Source organism: Toxorhynchites rutilus, chromosome 2 (assembly GCF_029784135.1).
Source record: "Toxorhynchites rutilus septentrionalis strain SRP chromosome 2, ASM2978413v1, whole genome shotgun sequence".
In the NCBI taxonomy this organism is placed as follows: Eukaryota; Metazoa; Arthropoda; class Insecta; order Diptera; family Culicidae; genus Toxorhynchites; species Toxorhynchites rutilus.
The window spans coordinates 202035635-202061953 of NC_073745.1; the positions used below are offsets into that span (position 1 = coordinate 202035635).

The following is a 26319-nucleotide window of genomic DNA, read 5'->3' on the forward strand; positions in this document are numbered from 1 at the left end:
ATGACTAAGCAAAGAAACCGCTTGTCCGGTTCTAACTTAGACATGATATTATTCCTACAATCGATCGATGAAAATGTTTGGTTTTCGTAAAGGTGCGAGATAGCTGAAAAATTGCGATATTACGTTGCATCGTTTTAGTGTCTACTGCACAGAGAAAGACACCAAAACGATTCAACGTAAAATCGAAATTTTTCACCGCTTTCGCAGCTTTTTGCGGAACTGTGCGATAAATGTATACAGGAAATCCTGTTTTTGAGCGATCCTTTTTTGTACGAGTTCTCGTTCGTACGACCCTTTTTGCGCGATTTTATTATCTGAGCGATTAGATTGTGTGATCTAAGTTCTGATTTGATAATAAAATGGCACAGAAAGGGTCGCACAAACGAGAAATCGAACTAAAAAGTACCGCACAAAAACAGGTTTACCTGTATAGTAAGTATTAAGAAATGTATATAATATGTATAAGAAAATGTATATAATATGTATAAGAAAATGTATATAATTTGTATAAGAAAATGTATATAATACGTATGTATTAAAACCTGTTAAATATGCAAGCAAACCATTTGTCATGACAATTGTCATGCGAAAATGCGAAAACAGAATAGAAACTGAGAGAGGTTGGCGTCTACATCATGCCTCATACCGTATGTTTCTATTCTGTTTTCGCATTTACGCATGACAATTGTCATGACAAATTGTTTGCTTGTAAATATGTAATAAGATATTTAGAATTTAGTTAGTAATGTATATACGAGAATGTAAATAAATGTAAAATTATATAATTTTTCATCAACTTTAAAAGATCGTGTTATCGTATTATATAAAATGCATTTTTGATGGAAAGGTAAACTTTAATTCATAAATAATAGGAATTCGGATAAATTTGATTGATGCACAATGCTTAGCTTATATTTCATACGCCCCATTACCATTTACCGCAGCACCCTAGCAGCTTAAACGACAAATACAAGTAATTATAACGGTTCGAAATTACAATTACAAGCATTCAAAACGGCAAACAATTTCTGGCAAATAAAAAATAGAATACTAACTAATTATTGCTCTTAGTGTTACGATTAATCAATTAATCGATTATTTGGGGCGATTAATCGTATCGAATAACAAACGGCTGAAAAGTATTCGATTAGTGGATGAACGATTAATTTCAAAAATCGGGGATCACTAGTCGAATTTCATGTGCCATGTGCTCTGGGTAGAGATGGGCAAAACGGTTCATTTCAGTGAGCGACTCAGAGCCGTGAGCTCAATGAAAATGGCCCTTTCCAAGAACTGGTTTATTCGGATATGTAAAGAATGAAAGACGTAAAAAATTAAGGTTTAAAACAATAATCAGAGCAGAGAATAGTAAAAATATTATTTTACTGAAGGTTTTCTCTGATATATTTCCATCACAATAATCTTAGAGATGAACCAGCCTTTGGCTGAAAATCTCTTTAATAAAGAAAGAAAAAAAATCACAATAATCATCTTTACCTTTCTTACTTATAAACATTATCTTTTCAATGTTATCTACTACATCTTTTACTGCAAACTTGTCCTGCTTTCGGAAAAACTCGCTCCTATAAGTTGCCGGAATACATAATATTTAAAAAAAAAAAGGTTAGAGCCGCAGAGAGATAGATTTCCTTTCATTCCACCAAAGCAAAGGGGCGCTTATTCGCAGCAAATGTGGTTCCGCTAAATATTTATCTAAAATATTTATGAGGCTCCGAGAAAATATGTAATCCGCCAAAATTCACATACATACAAACAGATAAATAAAACCGCTTAAAAAGCAATATAATATATATATTTCTTCCGCACTGCCGCAGGTCACGGTTCGTCAGAACGAGCGTACGATCCACGGTTCTTTACCAATGAGCCGGCTCCTAAAAGAAACACGGTTCTTCTATGACCGTGGTTAGTTCAAGAGCAGTTCATTGGAGAGCCGCGGCTCATTTTTAAAAGAACCGGGGATTGTACGCTCTTTCTGACGTGTCCACACATGGCTTTGCTCTTTGATGGATTCACAAATAGCTGGTTTCAACGGAACCATTCCATGATACTTTTGAGAACTTCATTCATCATTCTGGTGAGTTCGCCAGAACACGAACCGAAGCGACGGATATAGTATGCTAAACATCATCAGCATACAGCTGAATCGAGCACCACCTGGGAACGGATGTTTAATTCTTTACGTGACAGCAGAAAAGCAGAGGTCCGAGCACCGAGCCTTGAGGAACGCCAGAGGTTGATAAGTCACTTTCGGAAACTTGATTTCCACAAAACACGGTTTGAAATCGCTCATTCAAATACGATTCAATAAAGTTTACAGCGGAAGCAGCAAAGTTGAACTGAGTTTGTAGCTTCGAACATAGTTTTCAATGAGGAATAGTGTCGAAGGCTTTGGAAAAGGTAATAGTTTGTGCCAAATCGTCATATACTCGAACCGCTGCTGTTTGAATGCTTTGCCCTTTTCGGAAACCCGTTTGAAACTCTGATAGGAGATTGTTTGATGTGATGAAGGTTGACATCTGTTGTTCCATAAGATTCTCAAATGACTTGGATAGCGAACATATGACACTGATTGGTATAAGGTTTAACATAGCGTTTAAATGTGGTTTGTTGCGATGGGGCAAAACCTTGGAATGTTTCCAACACGAAGGAAAAGTCGAGGTCTCAATAATACTATTGAAGATAATAGTAATTTGCTGCACGACCAACGGCAGGATTGTTTTGATGAATTTGATTGGAAAGCCATCCAAACCAATTGCTTTGGAATTAATGCTACATCTGGCGTTCACCACTTCCCACTGTTGCACTGGCCGGAATGAGAAGCTGTTTACTGAACAATGTGTTCTGATGATCATCTGACGACGATCTCCTTATTTCACTGTGGTTGTCGTTGTGGATGTAGCTAGATAGGAACACACGGTTAGCTTCATCTGGGAGAAGCTCCCAAATTGTTGACGTTTTGTCTTTACCCACCCCAATACCTTTGAGCCGTTTCCAAAGGACATTTGACATTTGACTTTATACCAATGTCGCACTTGGTCCTTGGGTGTTCTCGGGGCCCTGATCCAGTCTGTGTAAATCAAATCGTCCCAGCATTACCTTACGAATTTCGCTATTAAACCACAAGTTGAATGATTTTTCATTCTTTCTGGTACGAAGCGAGATGCAATCATCGTGAGTTTGGGACCGTGGGTCTACGCGACCGCGATATTCCAGGGGACGGAAAGAATGATGAACGTGGATTGAAATTGAGGTAATCTCGATGCGTGACGTTCCTTCGAGCAGGGCTAACGTCAAAGTCTAGTGAATGAAGATGAGGTCATATTGTGATAGTCCAAGAAAACTAACTGAGGATAAATCGCAATACTTTGTCGAATTTGTGATAAACAGATCCAGCTGTGACGAACATTCTCTATGAAAAAACGTTGGTTCTTCACCCATGGAGCACAAGGCAAACCTTACAAGAATGGATTCGAACTGCATTCTCTTTCTACTAGGCTTCGACATATCAGTGTTCAAATTTCCAATTAGCAGAACGTTATTGTAGCGAGTGGCGAAATCTGACAGTTTCTCTTCAAGGAAATGTGAGCAGTTGTTCTCTGGGGGATTGTAGATAACCATAATCAAGATTTTTTCAACTCCTAGTCGCAACTTCAACGCCAGACACTCAGTTATATCCACAGATTATTCTCATAATACAGCACGATTCCACACCCACGGCGATAGCATCGATCGTTTCGAACAACATTAAATCCTGGGATGAAGATACTACGAGGGCTGTTCTTTTTTGAAAGCCAGGATTATGTGAAGCCAGCTACTGACACCTTTGAACCGCTTAGGATGTCCTTATTTTCATCCAATTTAGCTGATTTTCTCGCGCATAAACTTTGGACGTTTCCATGACATACAATCAACTTGCCAGGGAGGAGAGCGGCATTCAACGCTGCACCAAGGATATTCGTTGAGGTGCGGTTTTGTAACTGAGGCATCATACGAAAAAAGGGAAACAGTTTTTAGAGGGCTGCAAATTAACTTCTACAGTATACATTTTGTTTGTTTTATATCAAATTTTATCACTTATCTAAAAAAATTGTCCATCTGAGTGTATGGCGACGCTTTACCATGGCGGTACCCAGCTTCGATATGTATTTACTGATGAAGCTATCTATTGACATACAGCGGGAACTCAGTTGCGCGCTTAATAAATTATCACTTTAACGTTGATAAATTGTCAGGATTTCAGTTGTTAAGCACAGCGATGAGTTTTGTGGCAGTCAGTTATTGTAAAGTTTTCGTATTGTACTCTGTGATCTCTGGCTTCATGATACAGTAAACATTCACTAACTGGGCGAAGAAGGAAGACCAGTTATCGACATTCACGTTTTAACTGGTCCGGCATGTTAAACGTCAATAAAAATCGAGGGGAATTTAAATAAATTGTTTGATTGAATTAAATAAACAAAAGGATTTTAATGGAAGTTTCGCATTGAGTGCGACAACATGTATTAAATATAAGTTGAGGAAATTATTTTTCTGTAATTAAATCAATGCTTTCGTCATTCGAAAATAATGTCAATTTTCATAACATTCGCCCAGTTAAAAAACCGACCAGCTAAACCAGGACCAGTTAGCAAACGATTACTGTACTATAGTCTCAAAAATTGTTGCCAATTGAAAAAGAAAAACAATCCGAACTCACCTTCAAATAACAGCTAATTTCAGGAATAAGAATCACCCAAAATACTTACATTCGTTAACTCGGTAACACAAGTTGCACTTCCATTTTTTACTGTCGACGAAAAACACGAATGGGTTGATGTAGGTTCGGCATACCCGGCAGCGAACAATCGTGTTACAGGAGATCACCGGCAGATTCTATGGAACAGAAAGATCAGATTAGCTTGCAGTACCACACAATATGAATAAAAAAAACTCACATTCAAATCTCTAAATGGGTGTATCAACACCCCAAGCGGAAGTCTGGACTTCTGTAGCAACTGATTCGTTTCGGGGATTTTAGTAAGTGTACACCGGAAAATACTGGAACAAAAAATAATATGCTGTTGACGATTCCTATATTGCGTTCTAAAAAAACACCTACTCTGGATTGCAGTTAGTTGCCTCATGGAATGGTTGGTTCAAATGGATCGTGGGCGGTCGTACTTTTTCCGTTGGAAGAATGTGTCTATTTTGAAGTAGATCCACAGTGTTATTACCCCAAAGCTTGTTGAAACCGCTTCTCAATACACTGTACTGGGGATCCGGATGCTGTTGCTGAAGGTTGGCACTTGGAGGATGCTGCTGTTGTGGATGTTGGTGATGATTCTGTTGTTGATGACTTTGCTGATAAAGGGGCTGATACTGCTGAGCCTGGTACGGGGCCTGTTGATTTGGGTTGTAGCCGGGGGCTTGGTAGGTTGGTGCTGGAGGCATTGTTTGTGCGGGATAGAGAGGCCTCTTATTTAACGCTGGTGTTGCAGACATTACGGGAGTTACCGCGGAGGCTGTAGTCGAACCAGCAACCGATTGAGCAGAAATGTTGGGATAAGAAACACTCTGCTGTTGGGACTGCGATGGTACTGAGTTATTGGGTAGGTGATTGCCATTCAGAGGTTGACCATATTGGTTACTGTGCAAAGGTGGCTGACCATATGCACTTGTAGGTGGCATACTGAACGTTTGTTGAACGTTAGATTGCTTCGTGGGGGGCAGTTGAGTTGTTTGCGATCGATAACCGCCATATGGCACCGGATTCTGTGGAATTCCGGCTCCATTAATCTGTTGCTGTGCCGAAGGGGGTCGGTTAACGTTCAATTGTTGCATACTTGTTGTCAAATTACTAACGGGACCATTCAACGACGGCTGACTCAAATTAGGCGTGGACGAATTTAGTGGAGTAGATAGGCCGGATGCAGTCTTAGGAGGCGTGTTAACAAAATTAGTATTGTTACCACCTGTCCCGTTATTGTTGGCGCTTAAACTGTTGCTACTTACTACAGGCATGCCGAGTTGCTGACTTTGACTAGAAGGCGCTGGATAGATGTTAGATCGACTGCTTACTGATGGTGGCATCTGTGACGCTGGTATCGAATTATTAACGGGTAAAGGCGACGACGTTCTTGAAGAGACAGCACTATTACCGTTATAAATTAAGTTTGTAATCCGATTATGCGGCTGCTGCTGTGGCAAATTAGTGTTAACCTGCGGGTTCTGTACCATTGAAGGTCCATTCTGTAAAGGAGGTGCCGTATGCACTCCATGTGGCTGCGAGACACTTGTCGCCACCGCCGCTGCTGCCGCATTTGGGGGACCGTTGTTGATGGCATTCTTCACTGGATACTGTTGCTGGGCCAGCATAACTTGTTGCTGTTGCGATGACGGCGGATAACTTTGATATTGCTGTATCTGCTGCTGTAGGCCATTGGCAGACGAAGGATGGCCATTCGGCATTCCATAATATTGAGACGGATTCGGCATCATCTGTCAGTTATTTTCTCGTACCTGAAAGAAAAATGACATTACGTTAGCATTTACTCAAAAATAGAGAGACACACTTATATCAACAGATAGTTTAATTTAATAAGTACCGAATTGTATATAAAACATACACTTTCATGCAAATCAATCATTGTTATTTGAAAATTCGTTCCAATGAATTCAGTCTCGAACCTTACATCGCGGTAAATTCCGATTGCCCTTCTTATAACGTACACTGCCCGAAATAACTTCTATATCGTATCTCCCTCGCTGAACGGTTTCAAGGTTTACGACAAAACCAAATGGCATGCGGGCCACTCTTATCACGTGTCCACCACTGCCGTATGACGGAGAAAACAAACATCGTGGAACAAAACAAAAGAATAAAAAATAATCTTAAACAAACTTGAAGCATTCAATTTTTTTGCGCTTGTTTCGTACTCCGTACTCCGTATGGGATTACTTTGGACACTTTAGCTTTCCAATGTTTTCGGATTTATTTAACCCTTTGCTGTCGTATTAAATTTTTATATGAGTACTGGTCGTAATTAATTTCCCTCAAAAGAGCATGTATATCCACATGTATCATGTAAGATCATGAAAGGTAAGTAAAATTTGTTTTTTTTTTATCGTAAACTTTAGATATGTTTGATACCGCTAGGATACCGATTACTATATATTTAATAGCTAATAGGATAACCTATGAAGAAATATTATTTCTGAATATTTTTTTTCACGTTTTTCGTAAATATGGCTTCTAAAATACGAAAAAAATTGTTGTATTTTCAATCGCGACTTTAGTAATTTGTATAAACTACTAGCAGATCCGGCGTACTGAGTCCCGTTCGACTTTCTAAGAAAGATCCATCCCGCTATATTGATCTACGGAAAGAGACGAATACAACAAAATAAGGACGATTTGTAGATCGATCAAATCGGATCATTCATTCTTCGAGTTTTGCGTCCACCAACACATTTGGCCTTCCATTTATATTTATATAGATATTTATATAATAATCTAAACAATTAAACCGTCGTTCGTTTTTGAAATAAAGCCAATTCATTTACGTTGTTAAATGACAGATGGCGCTACGTTCGCTTCATCGAACTTGCACAAATAACCACAATTCATCTAAAGTCAGGCGCGCATTCAAAATCTCATTCATTGCGCACATTCAAAGAGCCGGCGAGCTCTTTGAACGTGCAAAATGAATTATTGAATTTCTTCAAATCACACGTGCGCGGATTACAAAATGAAAATCACGATATTATCATCAATCCTGATAAAACACCAGCTGAAAAGCACGTGTGTATATCCAATGTAAATGTTGCTGAAGACATTGCTGGGGACTGCACAGCGACGCAATAAATTGTGGTTCGAATATGAAACAATAATATGAAGTTCATCACACACATCGTTCATACGATGCCTTATATTTTCATACGAAACGAAACGAACAATGTGTGGATTTTATATGAATCGTATCAGGACAACGTCATTCTACGATGTCGTGAGCTATGCAAACAATTCATGGTAGGCATATATGCAAAGGGAGAGAGGGAACAACTGGGAGACGCTATCATGAGCAAAACCGACACAGCGCATGCATTGTCATGACATTCTTCTTTTTCTTCAATGGCACTAACGTTCCTAGAGGAACTTCGCCGTCTCAACGTAGTATTACTTGCGTCATTTTTATTAGTACTTAGTTGAGATTTCTATGCCAAATAACACGCCTTGAATGCATTCTGAGTGGCAAGCTCTAGAATACGCGTGATCACAGTGCAAGTCGGAGGAAATTTCTTTGACGAAAAATTCCCCCGACCAGAACGGGAATCGAACCCGAACACCCGGCATGTTAGCTAACTACTCGGCCAAGGGAGCACATTGTCATGACATTACAGCACATGAATTCAAACAAAAAATGAAGTCTTTAATGAGCTTCATTACCACATTACACGTATTCGTTCCCAGACGTTGCTAGTTGTATGAGATTGAATGGAAAAGGAAGGATTACCTCATACGTACATATTTAATTTGGTTAATCGAAGAAATACGCCCTGAGAAAATCGATAGTGTAATTTCCCCAGAAATTCTAGATCCGTCTACTGATCGCCTTTTCTTCTATATTCTGAAATCCGAGTCAGAATTACCCGAACGGATCACATTATTGCATTCTATAATCCACTCGGCTCAAATCCAATTGGGTTGTGCAAATGGTGCAACCTTGCCGCACAAATCGGCATAGACTACATATAGCTTTATGTTTCACTAGCTGACCCGGCAAAATTCGTCCCGTCCGAAATTTGTTTTTTGTTATAAATACCTTCAAACATTCATGTTTTCTTTCTAAGCGCAAGGTCATGAGTCCAATCGCAGAACTGTCCATTGATTGATTTTCTAATCGACCTCGTTGAATTTACCTTTTACTAAAAAATTCCTAGTTCTTCTACCAAAACTCATCATTATAATATTAGATTATTTTCAGACACAATTCTCGTTCAATATTTTTCAACCACTTGCAAATAATATGTTTCTCCGTTACATGAAATAAATGTTTGATACAGAAAATATGATAGAATAAATACAGACTCGTCCCCCCTTCTCCCCTTAGAGAGAGATTCACAATAGAAACATTTCGCGCCCCTAAAATCTTCACATGCCAAATTTGGCTCCATTTGCTTGATTAGTTTTCGAGTTATGCAGAAATTTGTTTTTCATTTGTATGACAGCCCACCCTAAGAGAGAGGGGAGGAGTGTCGAACCACCATAAAAACATTTATTGCATCCTCAAACCTCCACATGCCTAATTTGATTTCGTTTGCTTGATTAGTTCTCGAGTTATGCAGAAATTTGTGTTTCATTTGTATGACAGCTCCCCCTTAGAGAGGGAGGAGTGTCTAACGACCGTGAAAACATTTTTTTCCCTAAAACCTCCATATACCTAATTTGGTTGCATTTGCTTGATGTGACAACGTACGGAAGGTAATCCACGAATTCTTTGGTTGGAAGATATCGATATTCTGCTTCCACTATGATGCGAGCTCTTCATTCCCTTAGTTACGCATCTCGCAGAATAGATTATCATCCCTTGAAGACAGAAGCCCAATACCCACAGCATAGCTTCGAGCTTTAGGAAGTATGAAACCATACCGTGAAAACTACATGAGATCGCTACTCCGCTGACACATCATAACGATGTCATTGGCCGTCCAGTTGGTCGTCAAACGAAGGATAATCTAAAAGTTCAATCTGCAAAACGTATTACGTTTGATGATACTTCTAAACGTGAATTGAAAGCATCTAAGACTCCCGAGTATGCACACTCAGAATGACCACGTTATAAAATGATCAATTTCGGTTGCTCTTCAGCTATTGAATTAGGTTTATTGGTTGTGAATACTAGCCTACTACTAAAAAAATTTAAAGTGTTAGTAGTCCACTACTAAGTGTAAAAAGTTAAAAGTAGTCCCACATGACGTTAGAACGAATGAAAGTTATATACTAAGGTCACTTTCGCGCGTTAATCGCGTAATATCCAAATTAATGGATGAGTGTTGGGATGTGTGTGAGGGGAAATATAAATGTTGATGGACCGGGATGTAAGCTCCGTAACCAGCATAATTTTTGAACTAACTACATAACTGAAATGCTCTGCCGTTACAAATCAGCAACTGTGTTTGCTGTTTCAATATGCCTAGGCGTCGAATTGAAAAAAAGTAACACCTTTAGAAAATAGGGATTTTTGGGATCAATCCACACGTACTACATGGGTCACCATTGTATCCCGAAAAAAATACGATTTGGTGCGGTTTATGGTCCGGCGGCGTCATTGGGCCGTACTCCTTCCGTGATGATCAAGACCGACACGTTACTGTGAATGGGAATCGCTACCGCTCAATGATAACCGAATATTTTTGGCCCGAATTTGATGATATGGACTTGGACAATATGTGATTTCAACAGAACGGCGCCACAAGCCACACAGCGAATTTAACAATAGATTTATTGAAAACCAAGTTTGGTGAGCGTGTTCTCTCACGAAATGGCCCAGTGGCCGCCTCGGTCGTGCGATTTGACGCTGTTATACTATTTCCAGTAACGCTACGTCAAGTCTATGCCAACAAGCCAGCGACGATTGATGAACTTCGTACGAATATCAAACGGGAAATTGCAGCAGTATGGGCCAATTTATGCTTGAAACAACAACAACAAACAAGCGTGCAAAAGAAATTGAGTTCCATACAACATGGCATTAAATGTACTTTCATGAATAAAGAATTTCATTGATGTCCAAAACCGTTTTTGTTTACTTAAACAAACTTTTTTAAAAAGCTCTTATTGAAAATCCTGATAGATATTTAAATATAGATTATTCAAAATTATTATTTCTATATGTTTCATATACCGATTTGATGTGCGATGTATTTAGATGTTATTTGCTGTGAAATATAACGGAACCTGTATCTGTTTTGTTTAGCTCTACATATTTTTTAGTGGCTAGCATTCCGTTCATTGTTTCCGTTCCTAGTCTATTCTTTTAATCTTCGTTTTATTAAGATTGCATTGAGAGGAAAGTCATTCAACCGATGTTGCGGAATGTGAAAGAATTGATAAGCATGGTATAAACCAAGGCGCTTGTATATATGTATAACAGGTGAAGCAACATCATCACTTCAATTATAAGGGGATTACGGTTTGTGGAGCGGGGGTTGTTTTGTTTTGTTATTGCTAGGGTACGCCATTTTTCCATTTTCACATGCGAGAGTAGTGGATGAACTGGATAAGAATGAAATTCTACAAAATCATCCCTTCTTTTTCACATAAATTCGCGAAAGCCGAACATAGTAGGCATCGTTCGAATAAGCGTCGTAGCAGTTTGTAGAGGGTCGCCGGCAGCCTTCTGATGATTTTCCTGTTCCTTCGACCGGGTAGAGATTTTCATCAGAGCTGTTTGTAAACAATACCGACAGCAATTCCAATATGGCTGAAATTGCATTTCATATGATTGTTTCACCTGGTATATATAGAGGCGCCTTGGTATAAACCAGGAGTGGCCAAACTTTTGGGCATTACGGGCGACTAATTGTTCAAATGGTAAGCTGCGGTCTACCAACGTTGACTGTATCAAAAAGTCATTAGAAAATTAATGTATTACTAGACGATAAAACAAATTTTTTACTCTCCTGTACTTGCGCGGAAAATCATAACTCTATATCACAGACTATTGAGTAGGTAATTTTGCTATTTTGTATTTTTGGGCATTATTGGTATTTATTTAAAATGAAAATATATATATATGTTGCGTACAACATTCGTCGACCGCCGCACCTACTTATCAACAACATTGAGGCAGCAGCGCGTTGTGTTGTGAAATTGACTACGATGTACGATTGTACGCATCATAACCAACTTCACAATACAACGTGACATTTGAGAAACAAAAAGGTAGCCATTGAAATCGTTCTTGAACTGAGATATTGGAGAGTCATTAGAATAACTTAAAAAGAATAGTAATTAAAATTTTTCTAATGTGAATTACTAGACAATAATTGGAAGCAGGTATTTTCATGTAATATTAGTAATAATCACGTCAAGGCTTAAACCGTATCCTACATTTAAACCAGATAAAAGGTGTTTCTCACATTCGGATCCGATCCATAGATCCGTAGCGAGTATATGAAACCCACTAAACGTAAGTCGTTATTTACTTAGGATGTTTAATAATGAGAAAGTAAAATTGATTGTAAATTCTAGGAGAATTTCAACCGTTCCCCGAGTGGTTCTCGAAATATACTTGTTACATTTCCGGAAGGCGTTTCATTTCGTCGCGAAAGCAACAGTTTTAAAATTCTCTTTACCGGATCGATTGGAGATGTCACGAAGAGATCGATCAAGAGAAGCAGCACAGGGAAACGGTCTGCAGCAGTCCTGCCCGCTCTGCCACTTGCCAGATTCCGACGAAATGGTCAGCTGTGACGACTGTGAGTGTCGGAGTGAATGAAGTTGTAGACAATCATGATTGATTACATCTTTACATGATTAAATTGAAAAAAAAACACCAGAAACTATGTTTTCTTCAACGTCATTCAGTTTCAATAGTGATTTGATTCAGCCTCCTAAAAACACAATCATTGATTCTCGGTCTGTAAGACCGTATGCTCGAGTATAGGAGGAATAATTAAAGGAAAAACATAGGCCATACTAATAAATATTCAATGATAAATTATTCTATAAAATAAAAATAATTATCGGTTACTAAATAATTGATAAGTTGTGATTTGTTTTCTGTAAAGTCTCATCAATCAAGATCGTTGATTTTTTTTAAAGGAAATCGTCATTTATGAACATTTAAAATATTTGTTTTCCATAAAAATACAGCTAACATGATTGCTATATTCCTCAATTACCTAGAGTTATAAGAACTACCTATCGGAAATATTTGCCCTTATTTCCGTATTTTGTAAAACGATAAAATCTTATCGGAACGAGTTCTATAGATAATTCTCATGTGTTGAGAGTTGCATATTTTGATCGCCGCTGAAATGTTTCCCAGAAGGAGAAAAGCCAGTATGTCCACGGATATTTTGATCGTAATTATTTTTTTCCAAAAACCTGCAGCACTACAGTCAACTACAGGAAAATCTAATTAAATCAAGAATTTTGGTGGGGGTCTTCGTAGCCACTTGGATACGCGTTCGCTTACTAAGCGATCGATCGTGAGTTCAAACTCAGGGCCCTCAATTGACCATCTTTGTGTTATTATAGAATAACTACGTCCACGCAACCATCATCAGCGATGGAGTTCGATCCACGGTCGAAATAAGATCGATTCATCCATACAACTGCTCTGCTCTGCAAGAAACATCGGGCTGCTGTTCTATAAATAACCCAACAATGATCAATATCAACTGTCTCCGCTGTCCGGTCTGCTGAACAATGGAAGAACAGATAGAATACCCTTACGCCTAAATGGCTACTACTACTACTGTGTAATTTACAATTTATAGAAACATTAACACATGTACATGCAGTGTTGGAATAAATCATCTTCGCTAAGATCAAATGCATACATTCGCTATCCAACTCTTGACGAGTAAAGTTCAGTGTCGTTATTGTGCGTTGCCACTTTTACTATTGTGCGATTGGTATAGTGTACGAGTGAAGGTCATTGCTGTCCGCTTTCGAATTGACCTTTTGTGAAGTGGAACAAAGGAAGCAGCGCTCTTGCAGCTTGCAGCCCTTGGCGGCTGTTGAACATCGGCATAACGGGATCGCCATCGTGTGGCTGTCGTTAACGGGAATTATCATCACGTGACCGTGTGAGCTATTCTTGCGCTATTGTGTTGATCCATAGCGCGTAGCCTCTGTCTCTCCCTGGTTAGGGCAGTAGAGCGCAGTATCAGAACAACTTTTATTTTAAGGTACACATATTTAATATTAATATTATTATTCAACTCATTTGTTCATTGTTTAATATTATTATCATAATTTATTTTTGTTTTGTTATTTTTTTTTCGAGAATATTGTTAAAATCAATAATATATTAGAAATAAGACAGAAATTTTTGTAAAATGGAGGATAGTGGAGGATCTCCAGAGATGGAGATCTCCGATAATGAATCCCATTTAAGATCTGGGAAAAAACATAAACGAGTCCCTCAAAAAGAAGATAATTCTTCTGGGGACGAATCTGCTCATCCTTCCAAGCCCCCCTCTAAGAAAATAGCAAGCCTCCCTTCTGAACCGACTGTTACTTCCACTCCCCCTCTACCATCATCGATTTCGCTTCCCCCTTCTGATGTTTCCGATCCAACCCAATCCTCGTCCTCGTCTTCTCCCTCTGTTGTTTCCGCTCCACGTGTCAGAGCTTATCCAGAAGATGCACCTGGAACTGGCCCGTGGGTTGTTTTCCTCCGGCCAAAACCAAAAGGAAAAAGCCTTAACGTGATTCAGATCATCAAAGATCTGGCCAGATACACTTCTGTATCTGAAATTCGCAGGGTTAGACCGAACAAATTGCGGGTTGTCGTGAATGAACGGAAACACGCAAACGAGATTGTTGCTGACCAACACTTCACTCTCGAATATAGAACATTTATACCCTCCCATAACGTAGAAATTGAGGGGGTGATAACTGAAACGGGTCTGACGAGCGAACAAATAAAAAAAGAAGGAAAAGGCAAGTTCAAGAAGCTTCCTTCAATGGAAGTAAAGATCTTGGACTGTCGCCAACTCGGGAAACTCTCCCATGATGGGGACCAAACTAAATTTACGCCGTCAGACTCGTTTCGAGTCACCTTTGCTGGTGCCGCCCTCCCTGACTACGTTATGGTGGACAAATTGAGACTACCTGTGCGACTCTTCGTGCCAAAGCTCATGACTTGCAACAAATGCAAGTCAGTTGGTCACACTTCAGATTATTGTGCCAACAAGGAGCGCTGTGCCACTTGCGGAGAGCAACATGAGGGGAAATCCTGCAGTGCGACTGAGCATAAGTGTCCATATTGCGGAGGATCCCCACATGCGCTCTCAGCTTGTGAAACTTACAAGAGTCGCTGGGAGAAACAGAAGCGCTCTTTAAAGGAACGCTCGAAGCGCACTTTTGCGGAAATTTTAAAGGGCGCTTCTCCACTGGCCCAACAACAACAACAACCAATCTCAACACACAATAGCTTTTCCACGTTGCCAGTTGATGAAATGGAAGCGGACACAGCTAGCGGGGGCACACCGTTTATTTTCAAAGGGAATCCCCGGCGCAAAAATGTGACCACTCCCAAAGTTCAAGAACAAGTCCCCCCGGTGCTACCCCCAGTTAGCTTGCCTAAAAAATCGAGTGCAGCGGACAAGCAAAATCAGGTACCTCCTGGCTTCCGTGGGAATAGTTCACCTTCGAACCACCCAGCACTCGAGGGGACATCAAAAACCCCAACTGTCCCTGTTTTTCCGTCCAGCTCAACTTCCCAATCGGGATTTATAAATTTGTCTGACCTTTTGGATCAAATCTTCAAGTGTTTTAATGTTTCCGACTCCATCAGAACCCTTGTCATCTCAATGCTTCCAGTATTAAAGACAATTTTACAGCAATTGATGCAAACATGGCCCCTCCTTGCAATGATTATCTCTCTTGATGTCTAATTTAGATAGAGAGGTCGGAGATATCACTGTTTTTCAGTGGAATTGTCGTAGTCTTATCCCTAAATTGGATACATTCAAATTTTTAATTCATAACTTCAATTGTGATGTTTTTGCTCTGTCCGAAACTTGGCTTTCTTCGCGAGATGATATCTCTTTCCACGATTTTAATATTATACGCTTGGACCGCGATGACAGATACGGAGGGGTACTATTGGGGATCAATAAGTGCCACTCATTTTTTCGAATTGACCTTCCACCTATTGGAGGGATCGAAGCTGTTGCTTGTCATGCAAACATCAGAGGCAAAGACCTCTGTATTGTCAGCTTGTATTGGCCTCCGAGAGCTGCGGTTAGCCGCAAACAACTTGATGACATGTGCTCACTCCTTCCTGAGCCACGATTGATCTTGGGAGACTTTAACTCTCACGGAACTGCCTGGGGGGAACAGTACGACGACAATCGTTCATTGTTGATATATGACCTTTGTAACAACTTCAATATGACCGTTTTGAACACTGGGGAAACAACACGTGTGCCTAAACCTCCTGCTAACCCAAGTGCTCTTGACCTCTCGCTTTGCTCGAATTCACTATCGTTAGATTGCAAGTGGAATGTAATCCAGGACCCCAACGGTAGTGATCACTTGCCAATCAAAATTTCCATCACCATTGGGTCGAATTCTTCTGAATCTATAAACATGGCATATGACCTCACAAGACACATTGACTGGAAAAAATATTCGGACGCGATTGCTCTAGCCATCAATTCCAGAGATGGTTTACCTCCATTGGAGGAGTATAACTTCCTTTCTCGTTTGATCTATGACAGCGCGGTTCGCGCTCAAACGAAACCCATCCCAGGTTCCACTATTCGTCGAAGGCCTCCCAATCCATGGTGGGATAGCATATGTTCCAAGCTTTATGTAGAAAAATCGAATGCATTTAAAGCTTTTCGGAAACGTGGAACCCCTGAAAATTTTCAGACGTATTTGGACCTTGAAAATCAATTTAAAAACTTGATCAAAGGGAAGAAACGTGCTTATTGGCGAAATTTCGTGGGAGGTTTGTCACGAGAAACGTCAATGAAAAAATTATGGAAAGTGGCTCGAAACATGAGAAATCGCTCTTCAACGAATGAAAGCGAAGAATATTCACATCGATGGATTTTGAATTTTGCACGGAAGGTTTGTCCTGATTCCGCTCCTGTGCAAAAAATTGTTCGAGATATACCACAAGATAGGTGCGATCTTGATTCCGAGTTTTCGATGGTAGAATTCTCTCTTGCTCTCCTTTCATGTAACAATTCTGCTCCGGGATCGGATAGAATTAAGTTCAACTTGCTGAAAAATCTCCCTGATGTGGCGAAACATCGCTTGTTGAACTTATTCAATCGGTTTCTGGAGCATAATATTGTTCCAGATGATTGGAGACAAGTACGAGTTATAGCTATTCAAAAACCCGGAAAACCCGCGTCCGACTTCAATTCGTACAGCCCAATAGCAATGCTGTCTTGTATACGGAAATTGTTGGAGAAAATGATCTTGTTTCGCCTTGATCGATGGGTTGAAACGAATGGCCTACTCTCAGATACACAATATGGGTTCCGCAGGGGCAAGGGGACGAATGATTGTCTTGCGTTGCTTTCTTCAGAAATTCAAATGGCTTACGCCGAAAAAAAACAAATGGCTTCAGTATTCTTGGACATAAAGGGGGCCTTTGATTCTGTTTCAATAGAGGTTTTGTCAGACAAATTACACTCTCGGGGTCTGCCGCCTCTATTGAATAATATGTTATATAACTTGCTTTGTGAGAAACATTTGAACTTTTCTCACGGAGATTTGGCAGTAAGTCGGGTCTCTTACATGGGCCTCCCCCAGGGCTCATGTTTAAGCCCCCTTTTGTACAACTTCTATGTAAGCGACATCGACAATTGCCTTACACAAAATTGCAGCCTAAGACAACTTGCAGATGATAGAGTCGTGTCTGTCGTAGGATCAAACGAATCCGACCTGCAAGGACCCTTACAAGATACTTTGAACAATTTTTCAACCTGGGCCATTGGGCTAGGGATCGAATTCTCCACGGAGAAAACAGAGATGGTGGTTTTTTCTAGGAAGCATAGACCAGCAAAACCAAAGCTTCAACTTTTGGGTAAACCGATCACTCATGCTATGTCTTTCAAGTATCTTGGGGTCTGGTTCGACTCCAAATGTACTTGGGGGGCCCATATTAGGTATCTGAGTAAAAAATGTCAACAAAGAATAAACTTTTTCCGTACAATTACCGGCACCTGGTGGGGAGCCCATCCCGAAGATTTTATTATGTTGTATCGAACAACTATTCTCTCAGTGATAGAGTATGGCAGTTTCTGTTTTCAATCAGCTGCCAAAACACACCTCATTAAACTCGAGCGAATTCAGTATCTTTGTCTCCGTATTGCGTTGGGATGTATGCCCTCAACGCATACCATGAGCCTCGAGGTTTTGGCAGGCGTACTCCCACTAAAAGATCGCTTCAATTTATTATCTCTTCGGTTCCTCATCCGGTGTAAGGTTATGAACCCATTGGTGATCGGAAATTTTGAGCAGCTGATCGAGCTAAATTTTCATTCTGGATTCATGAGCTCATATCATGAATTCGTCTCCATGCAGGTTGATCCTTCTTCGTATATTCCCAACCGTGTTTGTTTTCCTGACTACATCAATTCCTCTGTACATTTCGATCTGTTCATGAAGGAGAAAATCCATGAAAATCCAGATTATCTTATATTGGGGTTCGTTCCTACAATCTTCAATGCAAAGTATGGGCGTATCAATTGTGATAATATATACTTTACTGATGGGTCCTCTATGAATGAGTCCACAGGATTTGGAGTGTTCAACGTATTTTTTAGCACCTCACACAGTCTTCAGAATCCTTGCTCGGTATATATTGCTGAATTGGCAGCGATATACTGGGCGCTGGACAGCGTCGCCTCACGACCTGTTATATAAGATGATTATGGTCCCGCCTCCTTCCCCTACAGAGGTTTGAGCAAGACGAGTTATCTAAAAGATAATTTATTTATTTTTTCTCAACATTGAAATCAGTTTAGCAAACACAAAAAAAAAACGCACTGATTTTATTCACAGATATAAGTTCAAAAAAATTGCAATTTCCAAAGACAAGCCAATACTCAGTCATGTCCGCCACAGAGCCGATACGGTCCCGACGAGGCCCTTGCAGCCAAAGGGTCCACCAGAGCACAAGTCCAACCGCCAGCCTTGCTTTGGATTGACAATGAATATCCTCATTCAGAGAAATCGAGAAAATTTCCTTTACGAAAATTTCCTAGACCGGCACTTAAAAATCTTTCAATTTAATATCCTTTATATCTGTGGTACGCGCGCGACGCTCAAACTTTTGTAGACTACTTTTATTTTTTTTCAACTAATACAACTATAAAAACAACAAAATAAAAATAGTCCATCATCACCAGATCATGACAGACATAATAGAGATCAATACTAATTAAAAAAAAGATAATTTAAAAAAATTTTAGATAGTCTACATAATATAATCCGTTCAAAAAACTTCGTCAGGTTACTCAAAAACATTGAAAAACAAACTACCAAAAATTGTCCACATTAATTATCCGTTCGTATAAAACTTCGTCAATAAAAATCTTCGTCATAAAATTAAAAAAATAAATCGTTCGACTGTTAATAAAACACAGTTTTCACGTGTGAAATACAGTGCCTCTTAAATTCTGTAAGTGTTGTTGCGCATTTAATATGTCTTGGTATCGAATTGAAAACATTTATTCCTTTGAAGTACAACGAATTTTGTGAAGCACATGACAAGAAATTAGGTGTTCTTAATTCATTCGCGTTTCTAGTGTTATATCTATGGAAATCACTTCCTCTTTCAACTCGATCACACAAATATCGAGGCAGCAAACCGTGAACTACTTTAAAAATGAACACCATAGTTAAATAAACAATTCTTTGCTTCACGGATAACCATTTTAGAGCGTCCAGCATCAAAGATGAGGAAGTGAATCTATTACATTTTAGAATCAACCGCATTATTTTATTCTGCAAACGCTGTAATCTCGATATTTGTGTATCATTGGCTAAAAATAATATGGAAGAACAAAAGTCTAAATGAGGAGAGATGATTGATTTGTATAGCTGTATTTTACTGGCTGAGACGAACCAGCCCAGGAGGCTGAAAGTCTCAAAAATAAAGAAAAAAAAAAAAAAAAATGTATTTTACTGCACATAGTTAAATCGTTTTTCAATCGGCATAAGATTCCATACTTCTTGGCAATTTTCCTGATGACATTGTCAAAGTGAGTATTGAACTTGAGTTTGTCATCAATAATCACGCCAAGATATTTAATCTCCCGAACGCGATCAATGGTCTCATCATCAATTATAATAGAGACGTTTTCATTAGAACGATTTCGCGAGATTACCATAAATTTAGTTTTATTTATATTCAACTTCAATTGCTTATACTTCAACCATCTACTTAAAGAACGCAAATCTCCATTCAAATATAAAACGACCTGATTCAAATCATTAGCTGCAATGAATAACACAGTATCATCTGCAAAAAGGTTAATATCACAAAATCGTAAAACTCGTCGCATGTCGTTGATGTACATAATAAATAGAAGGGGCCCTAATACACTTCCCTGAGGTACTCCAAGATTATTCCCTACGGGACTGGAAATTGAATCATTAAAAATAGTCCGTTGAGTTCTGTCATACAAATAACTTTCAAAACATTTATATGCAGTACTCGTAATTCCAAAGCGCTTAATCGTATTCAACAACAAGGGCCTAGAAATTGTCTCGAAAGCGCGTTTCAGATCCAAGAAAACAGCAATGATGGTATCTTTACATTCTAATTTCTCTTTCCATTTTGCTAACACCAAGTTCAATGCGGTTTCACAGAAATGTCCTTCTCGATATCCCGATTGTTCTGGTATTAGCAAAGCGTTGAGATTTAAATATTGCAACAGCTGGCCTTTAACAACTAATTCTAATATTTTCTCTAATGTGTGCAACATGTTGATGGGACGAAACTCTTCGGCTTTAATCGTTCCAGCAACCTTTTGAATAGGAACTATGAAAGATTCCTTCCACACCTGAGGCACATGCCCAGTTAATAAAGACTTATTAATAAGGTCCAGCAAGATGTGATCAATGACATGAAAGCAATCTTGAATAACTCTAGCATTGACATTATCCACTCCAGCCGTTTTACCCAAAGAAAAGCAAATAGTTCTAAGTTAATTTAATGTAATTGGGTGAAATCTTTCAAATCTACAATTACTATCAACCGGCTGTCTTATTTCATCAGGTTCATCGACCAATTCAATGGACTGATTGATCAATGTAACACTATTGACGAAATAATCATTAAACTTGGATACTATAGCCTGTTCAGACTGTTCAAGTGTGCCATGAAAAGCTATGGACCGCGGTTTACTATTACTAGGTTTCAATAAAGATTTCAAAATTTTCCATAACTCTTTGCTGTTGTTTTGATGCTGATCAATCTTCCTCTGAATATATTCACAACGAGTTTTCTTAATCGATTGTGAATATTTATTGCGCGCGATCGTGTACATATTCCAGTGATTTCCATCATTTGTTCTACGAAATTTGTTGTACCATTTGTCTCTCTCACGTTTAAGGCCCAAAAGATCCAAATTGTACGAGCTGTTCGAGTTTTTCAAAGATACATACTTTTGCGTAACTAGCTGATTTGTACATGTTTTCAAGGTGTACAAGGTGTACAAAGGAACAGCTGCTGATTCATCTAAATTATCGACCTCGAATGGAAAATCCAGGCTTCTCGTCACAAGATTCGAAACAGCATGTTTCGAATATTTCCTCCAGCACTTTAATTTAACAAAATCGTCGTTTGGCACGAAATGATCTACAATATTGATAACTAAGGTCTCATGATCGGTTATTTTCAAATTGGTATCAGTGACTGTGTTAATAGTTTCAAAATTGGAATAAACATGATCAATTAAAGTTTTACTGTGCCTGGAAATACGCGTGAACTCATTTACTGTTTGTTTCAAATTGAAGAAATCAGATAAGCGCTTCAGATGGTTCGAATTGTAGTCATCACGCCAATTGATATTGAAATCACCAGCTAATATATTTAATTTGCTAGAATCAAGGAACATTTCGAGCCAGTTTTCTAAAATTTCAACAAAACGCTGATCACTTGAGCTGGGGCTATGATACAAAACACCATAATTACCCATCTTCATGCCACGTTCAACTGTAATGCCCAAAAACCAGTTTCCATCAATAACTTCGTTGAGGCGAAGATTGAATTGAACTGATTCTTTGACATAAATAGCAACACCGCCAGAATGTCTAGAATGCGATAAACAAGCAGCTACATTGTATCCCGGAATACTATATTGATCAAATGATTCAATTTCAATAATATGTGTTTCTGATAATAAAACTAAAAGTGGACGCTTTTCCTCAACAATCTGACGTAATGCTACGTAGTTTGTTGACAACCCCGCAATATTCAAATACAGAACATGAAATTGATTCACAATTCTTCTGGAACATGGTTGCTATTTATTGAAATGTCAGCTGCCTTTTTTCAATTCATAAAGTCTTTTGTATACTAAACACTCAGAACTAAATGCGGCATGGTTGACGTCCAAATTCATTTTACGTTCTCTATTCATTTTCAAACAATTAACACATTTCAATACAGTTGACGTGCACTCAGATGTCTTGTGTTTCTGACTACACCTAGAACACGTTTCACAATTTTGTTTGCAATCCGTGCTCTTATGTCCAAATTCTCCGCATTTGAAGCATCTTAACACACTAATCGCGGGAACTACGGAGCACCGATCAAACCCCACATTTATTTTTTTCGCACTCAGTAAATTATTATATGTGTCAACATCTACTTCAATCATAGCGCTATACTTGTTGTATGTGAAGCGTGGATTTTCGAAAACTTTCGAAACTTTTACATCTTTTATTGCGATGTTTTCATTTTGACTCTTTAAATAGTCAATGAAAACGTCGGAGGAATGCTGATCGCTCATGCCCACAATTTTTAATCTTGGCACCGGATTGGGAACAACAGCATGGTAATTTTCACCCAAATTGCTTTCAATATCATTTTTGACATCATTTATGTTGGCTCCATTTGAACACTCGACAATGATGGAGCCATCTCTACCATTCCTTAAATTCCCAATTTTGTGTGTTTTTGGATCTAGTTTCGTTTTTAAATGCTCACGAGTTTCCTCGCAAGCTTGTTTGGACTCTTTGGGTTTTATTACAATAACCGACTGAGTTTTACGACTATTTTGCTTGATACTATTGCTCTTTATATTATTATCAATAGCATTGTTTGAACTTTTGACTACATCCGCGAAACTTATGTTATTAAGAATGACATCATCATTATCATCATTCTGATATTTACGTTTCTTCCGTTTAGGAATGTTTTGGTGCGATTCAGAAGGAATTGCACCAGGTTCATCGAGCGAATCATTTCTTGCAGCTAAATTATTCTGCGCGGTAAATGTTAAAAATGAACTTGTCATAGAATCGATTGGATCTCATATATCAATTTTTCAAGAGACTCACAGACTCACTCACATCTTTCATATCGCACTTTAGCGCGCTGTCTAGCTGAGCCGTAATGTGATCTCGCATGTCCGTAAGCGAGTCAGAGAGTGAAGATAGTTTCATCACCTCCTTCTCTACCTTTCGCACACCCGAGATAAGATCACTTTGCTCACCACAACCCTGGTCTGATAGACAGTCATTACATTTGAAAAAAAACATTTACGTTCTCCGTGATAAGCTTTGCTGTCGGCCTGCTCAGAAGTGTGCATTTGTAGTGGAACACTCCGCTACACTTACCGATACAGCAAACCGGCAGATCGCTTACCACTATCCCCAGTTTACACACCGAACATTCCATAGCCAACACAGATTAAAGCGGGACGCTATACAACCATACAGAGAAGAGAAATAAAGAAAGAATAAACCGCCACGGCTGCTATACAAGAAAACAGCACGCCGGGGCCGGCTGAAAAAGGCAAAATTAAACAAGAATCGGTTGTTGTAGGCAACCGTTCTCCTACTTATCCTGATTTCTCAACAAAAAGGGCACGCGAACGAAGACTTCTTTCGCTGCACAGGGCAATATTTCACACTAAATATTCATAAACTATCACAGCACAAAACACAATACTATGTCCACCATGATAACACACTAAAACGTTCCAACACTTTGAACCAACTTTGTTCCAACGTTGAACACTATTACATTGTAACGGATAGTCTTAGCTCTGTCGAAGCTATCCGTTCAGTGAGGCCGGAAAAGCACTCGCCGTACTTCCTTGAGAGAATACGAGAAATTTTGAGTGCTTTATCCAGACGCTGTTATGTCATTACCTTTGTCTGGGTCCCTTCACATTGCTCAATTCCGGGTAATGAGAGGGCTGACTCATTGGCAAAGGTAGGTGCAATTGAAGGCGATATATATCAGCGTCAAATCGCCTTCAATGAATTTTATTCTTTAGTTCGCAAAAATACCATCGCTAACTGGCAACGCAAGTGGAATGAAGATGAATTGGGCCGGTGGTTTCACTCGATTATCCCAAAGGTTAGCCTCAAACCGTGGTTCAAAAGTCTGGATTTGAGTCGGGACTTTATTCGCACCTTCTCCCGACTCATGTCCAATCACTGTTCGTTAGATGCACTACTCTTCCGTTTCAATCTTGCCAGCAGCAATCTCTGCGTTTGTGGCCAAGGTTATCACGACATCGAGCACGTTGTTTGGTCGTGCGAGGTGTATCTGGTCGCCAGATCGAATTTAGAAAACTCCCTTCGGGCCCGAGGAAGACAGCCCAATGTGCCGGTGAGAGATGTGTTGGCTCGGTTAGACCTTGATTACATGTCCCATATATATGTTTTCCTTAAAGCTATAGATCTTCGTGTGTGATTGTCCCTACATCCTTATACCCTCCTTTCCTTCCTTTGCGGGTAATTCGTCCCCTTGCTATAAATAGTAGAATAAGTTGAAATGTAAATAAACTATAGATATACGAATAGATTTAAGAATTGAGTGTTCATCAACATTGTTACAATTTCCTTATATCCCATCCTTCTCCTAAAAATATGTCACCCTTCTAAACTCGAGTACACCGCGAGTAATCGGTTTTCCACCTTACTAACCATAGATGTAAGAAAATTGTTTATATATATATATAAATATATATATATATATACATATATATATATATATATATATATATATATATGTATATATATATATAGGTTGCATCGAAAACCTATATATTCCAAACGAAAATTAAAATTTCAGATCCAGGCAACCATTTTTTTTTTATCTCATTTATTTATTTATTAGGCTCATTAGCATTTTAGCTGTAACAGAGCCGGGTTTTAATCGTGTACATGTACATATGTTTATGTTTCTATAAATTGTAAATTACACAGTAGTTAGTAGTAGCCATTTAGGCGTTAAGTTTTCTGTTCCATTACATTATGGTAAATTACACAGTAGTAGCCATTTAGGCGTAAGGGTATTCTTTCTGTTCATCCATTGTTCAGCAGACCGGACAGCGGAGACAGTTGATATTGATCATTGTTGAGTTATTTATAGAACAGCAGCCCGATGTGTCTTGCAGAGCAGAGCAGAGCAGTTGTATGGATGAATCGATCTTATTTCGACCGTGGATCGATTTCCATCGCTGATGATGGTTGCGTGGACGTAGTTATTCTATAACAACACAAAGATGGTCAATTGAGGGCCCTGAGTTTGAACTCACGATCGATCGCTTGGTAAGCGAACGCGTAACCAAGTGGCTACGAAGACCCCCAGGCAACCATTGAATATGAGCAAATGAACTTTTGTCCTTCAATATGTTTTGATGTTTATTTTTTCCACCCAGTGTTATTTTCATCTTGATTATCGGAAACGTCAGAACTGAATTTCATTTCAGCCATCTGAATATCAGCTGTTGTTAAGTTCTAGCCTGAGGCTGCTGTGTGCGGTTGGGTTTTGCAGTTGCCGGATGTCGTATTCGGAAATACCTTATGAAATTCCCGATGTCGCAAATGACTTGACGGTAGCTAAAACCACTCTTTGTATCCATTCTGCACATGCCATTGCTACCGTCTCGTCAAATAAAATTTATTTTGAACTTAAATTCACTGCCGGAACGAATATCGTTTCGGATGTGATGAATATCAATTTGTTGCTTTTGATATCCAAAGTATAAATAACAGCGAAGTTATGAACCCCACTCAATGTCGCATTCATTCATTATAGCAAATGAACAGCGATATGAACAAAACTCGTTTGTTATTGTCATCAATATAATGAGGGCAGTGTGTTTTAAGCTGAAAAAACATATTCATATTCTGGAACAAAATAATATTCGTTTCTCGTGAATATTTGTTGATATTCTAGAACACTGTGTACATGTACACGATAAAAACCCGGCTCTGTTACAGATAAAATGCTAATGAGCCTAAGGATTCTAGTATGTTTATTATGGATATTTTTTCCTGATAAAATGAAAAGTACAAAAGTCAGGATCATTTTATAAAAATCAGAGAAAATTGAGTGTATCAGGATATCAAGGAACGTGACAAAAAGT

The 26319-nt window shown here is 39.0% G+C and overlaps 1 protein-coding gene across 3 annotated transcripts in view; it reads right to left on the reverse strand.

Moving 5' to 3' along the window:
• LOC129765263 (protein transport protein Sec24A-like) overlaps window positions 1-26319 on the reverse strand; it is a 48678-nt gene that overhangs the window by 19805 nt on the left and 2554 nt on the right. For 2 of the 3 annotated variants that reach the window (XM_055765378.1, XM_055765380.1), the window contains exons 2-4: window positions 5120-6519; window positions 4956-5058; window positions 4767-4893 (exon numbers count right to left, since the gene is read on the reverse strand). In XM_055765378.1, the coding sequence (XP_055621353.1) occupies window positions 4767-4893; window positions 4956-5058; window positions 5120-6498 (1609 nt within the window). In that variant the 5' untranslated portion in view covers window positions 6499-6519. The remainder of the gene's footprint in view (window positions 1-4766; window positions 4894-4955; window positions 5059-5119; window positions 6520-26319) is intronic. The other variant, XM_055765381.1, reaches the window with a different exon arrangement.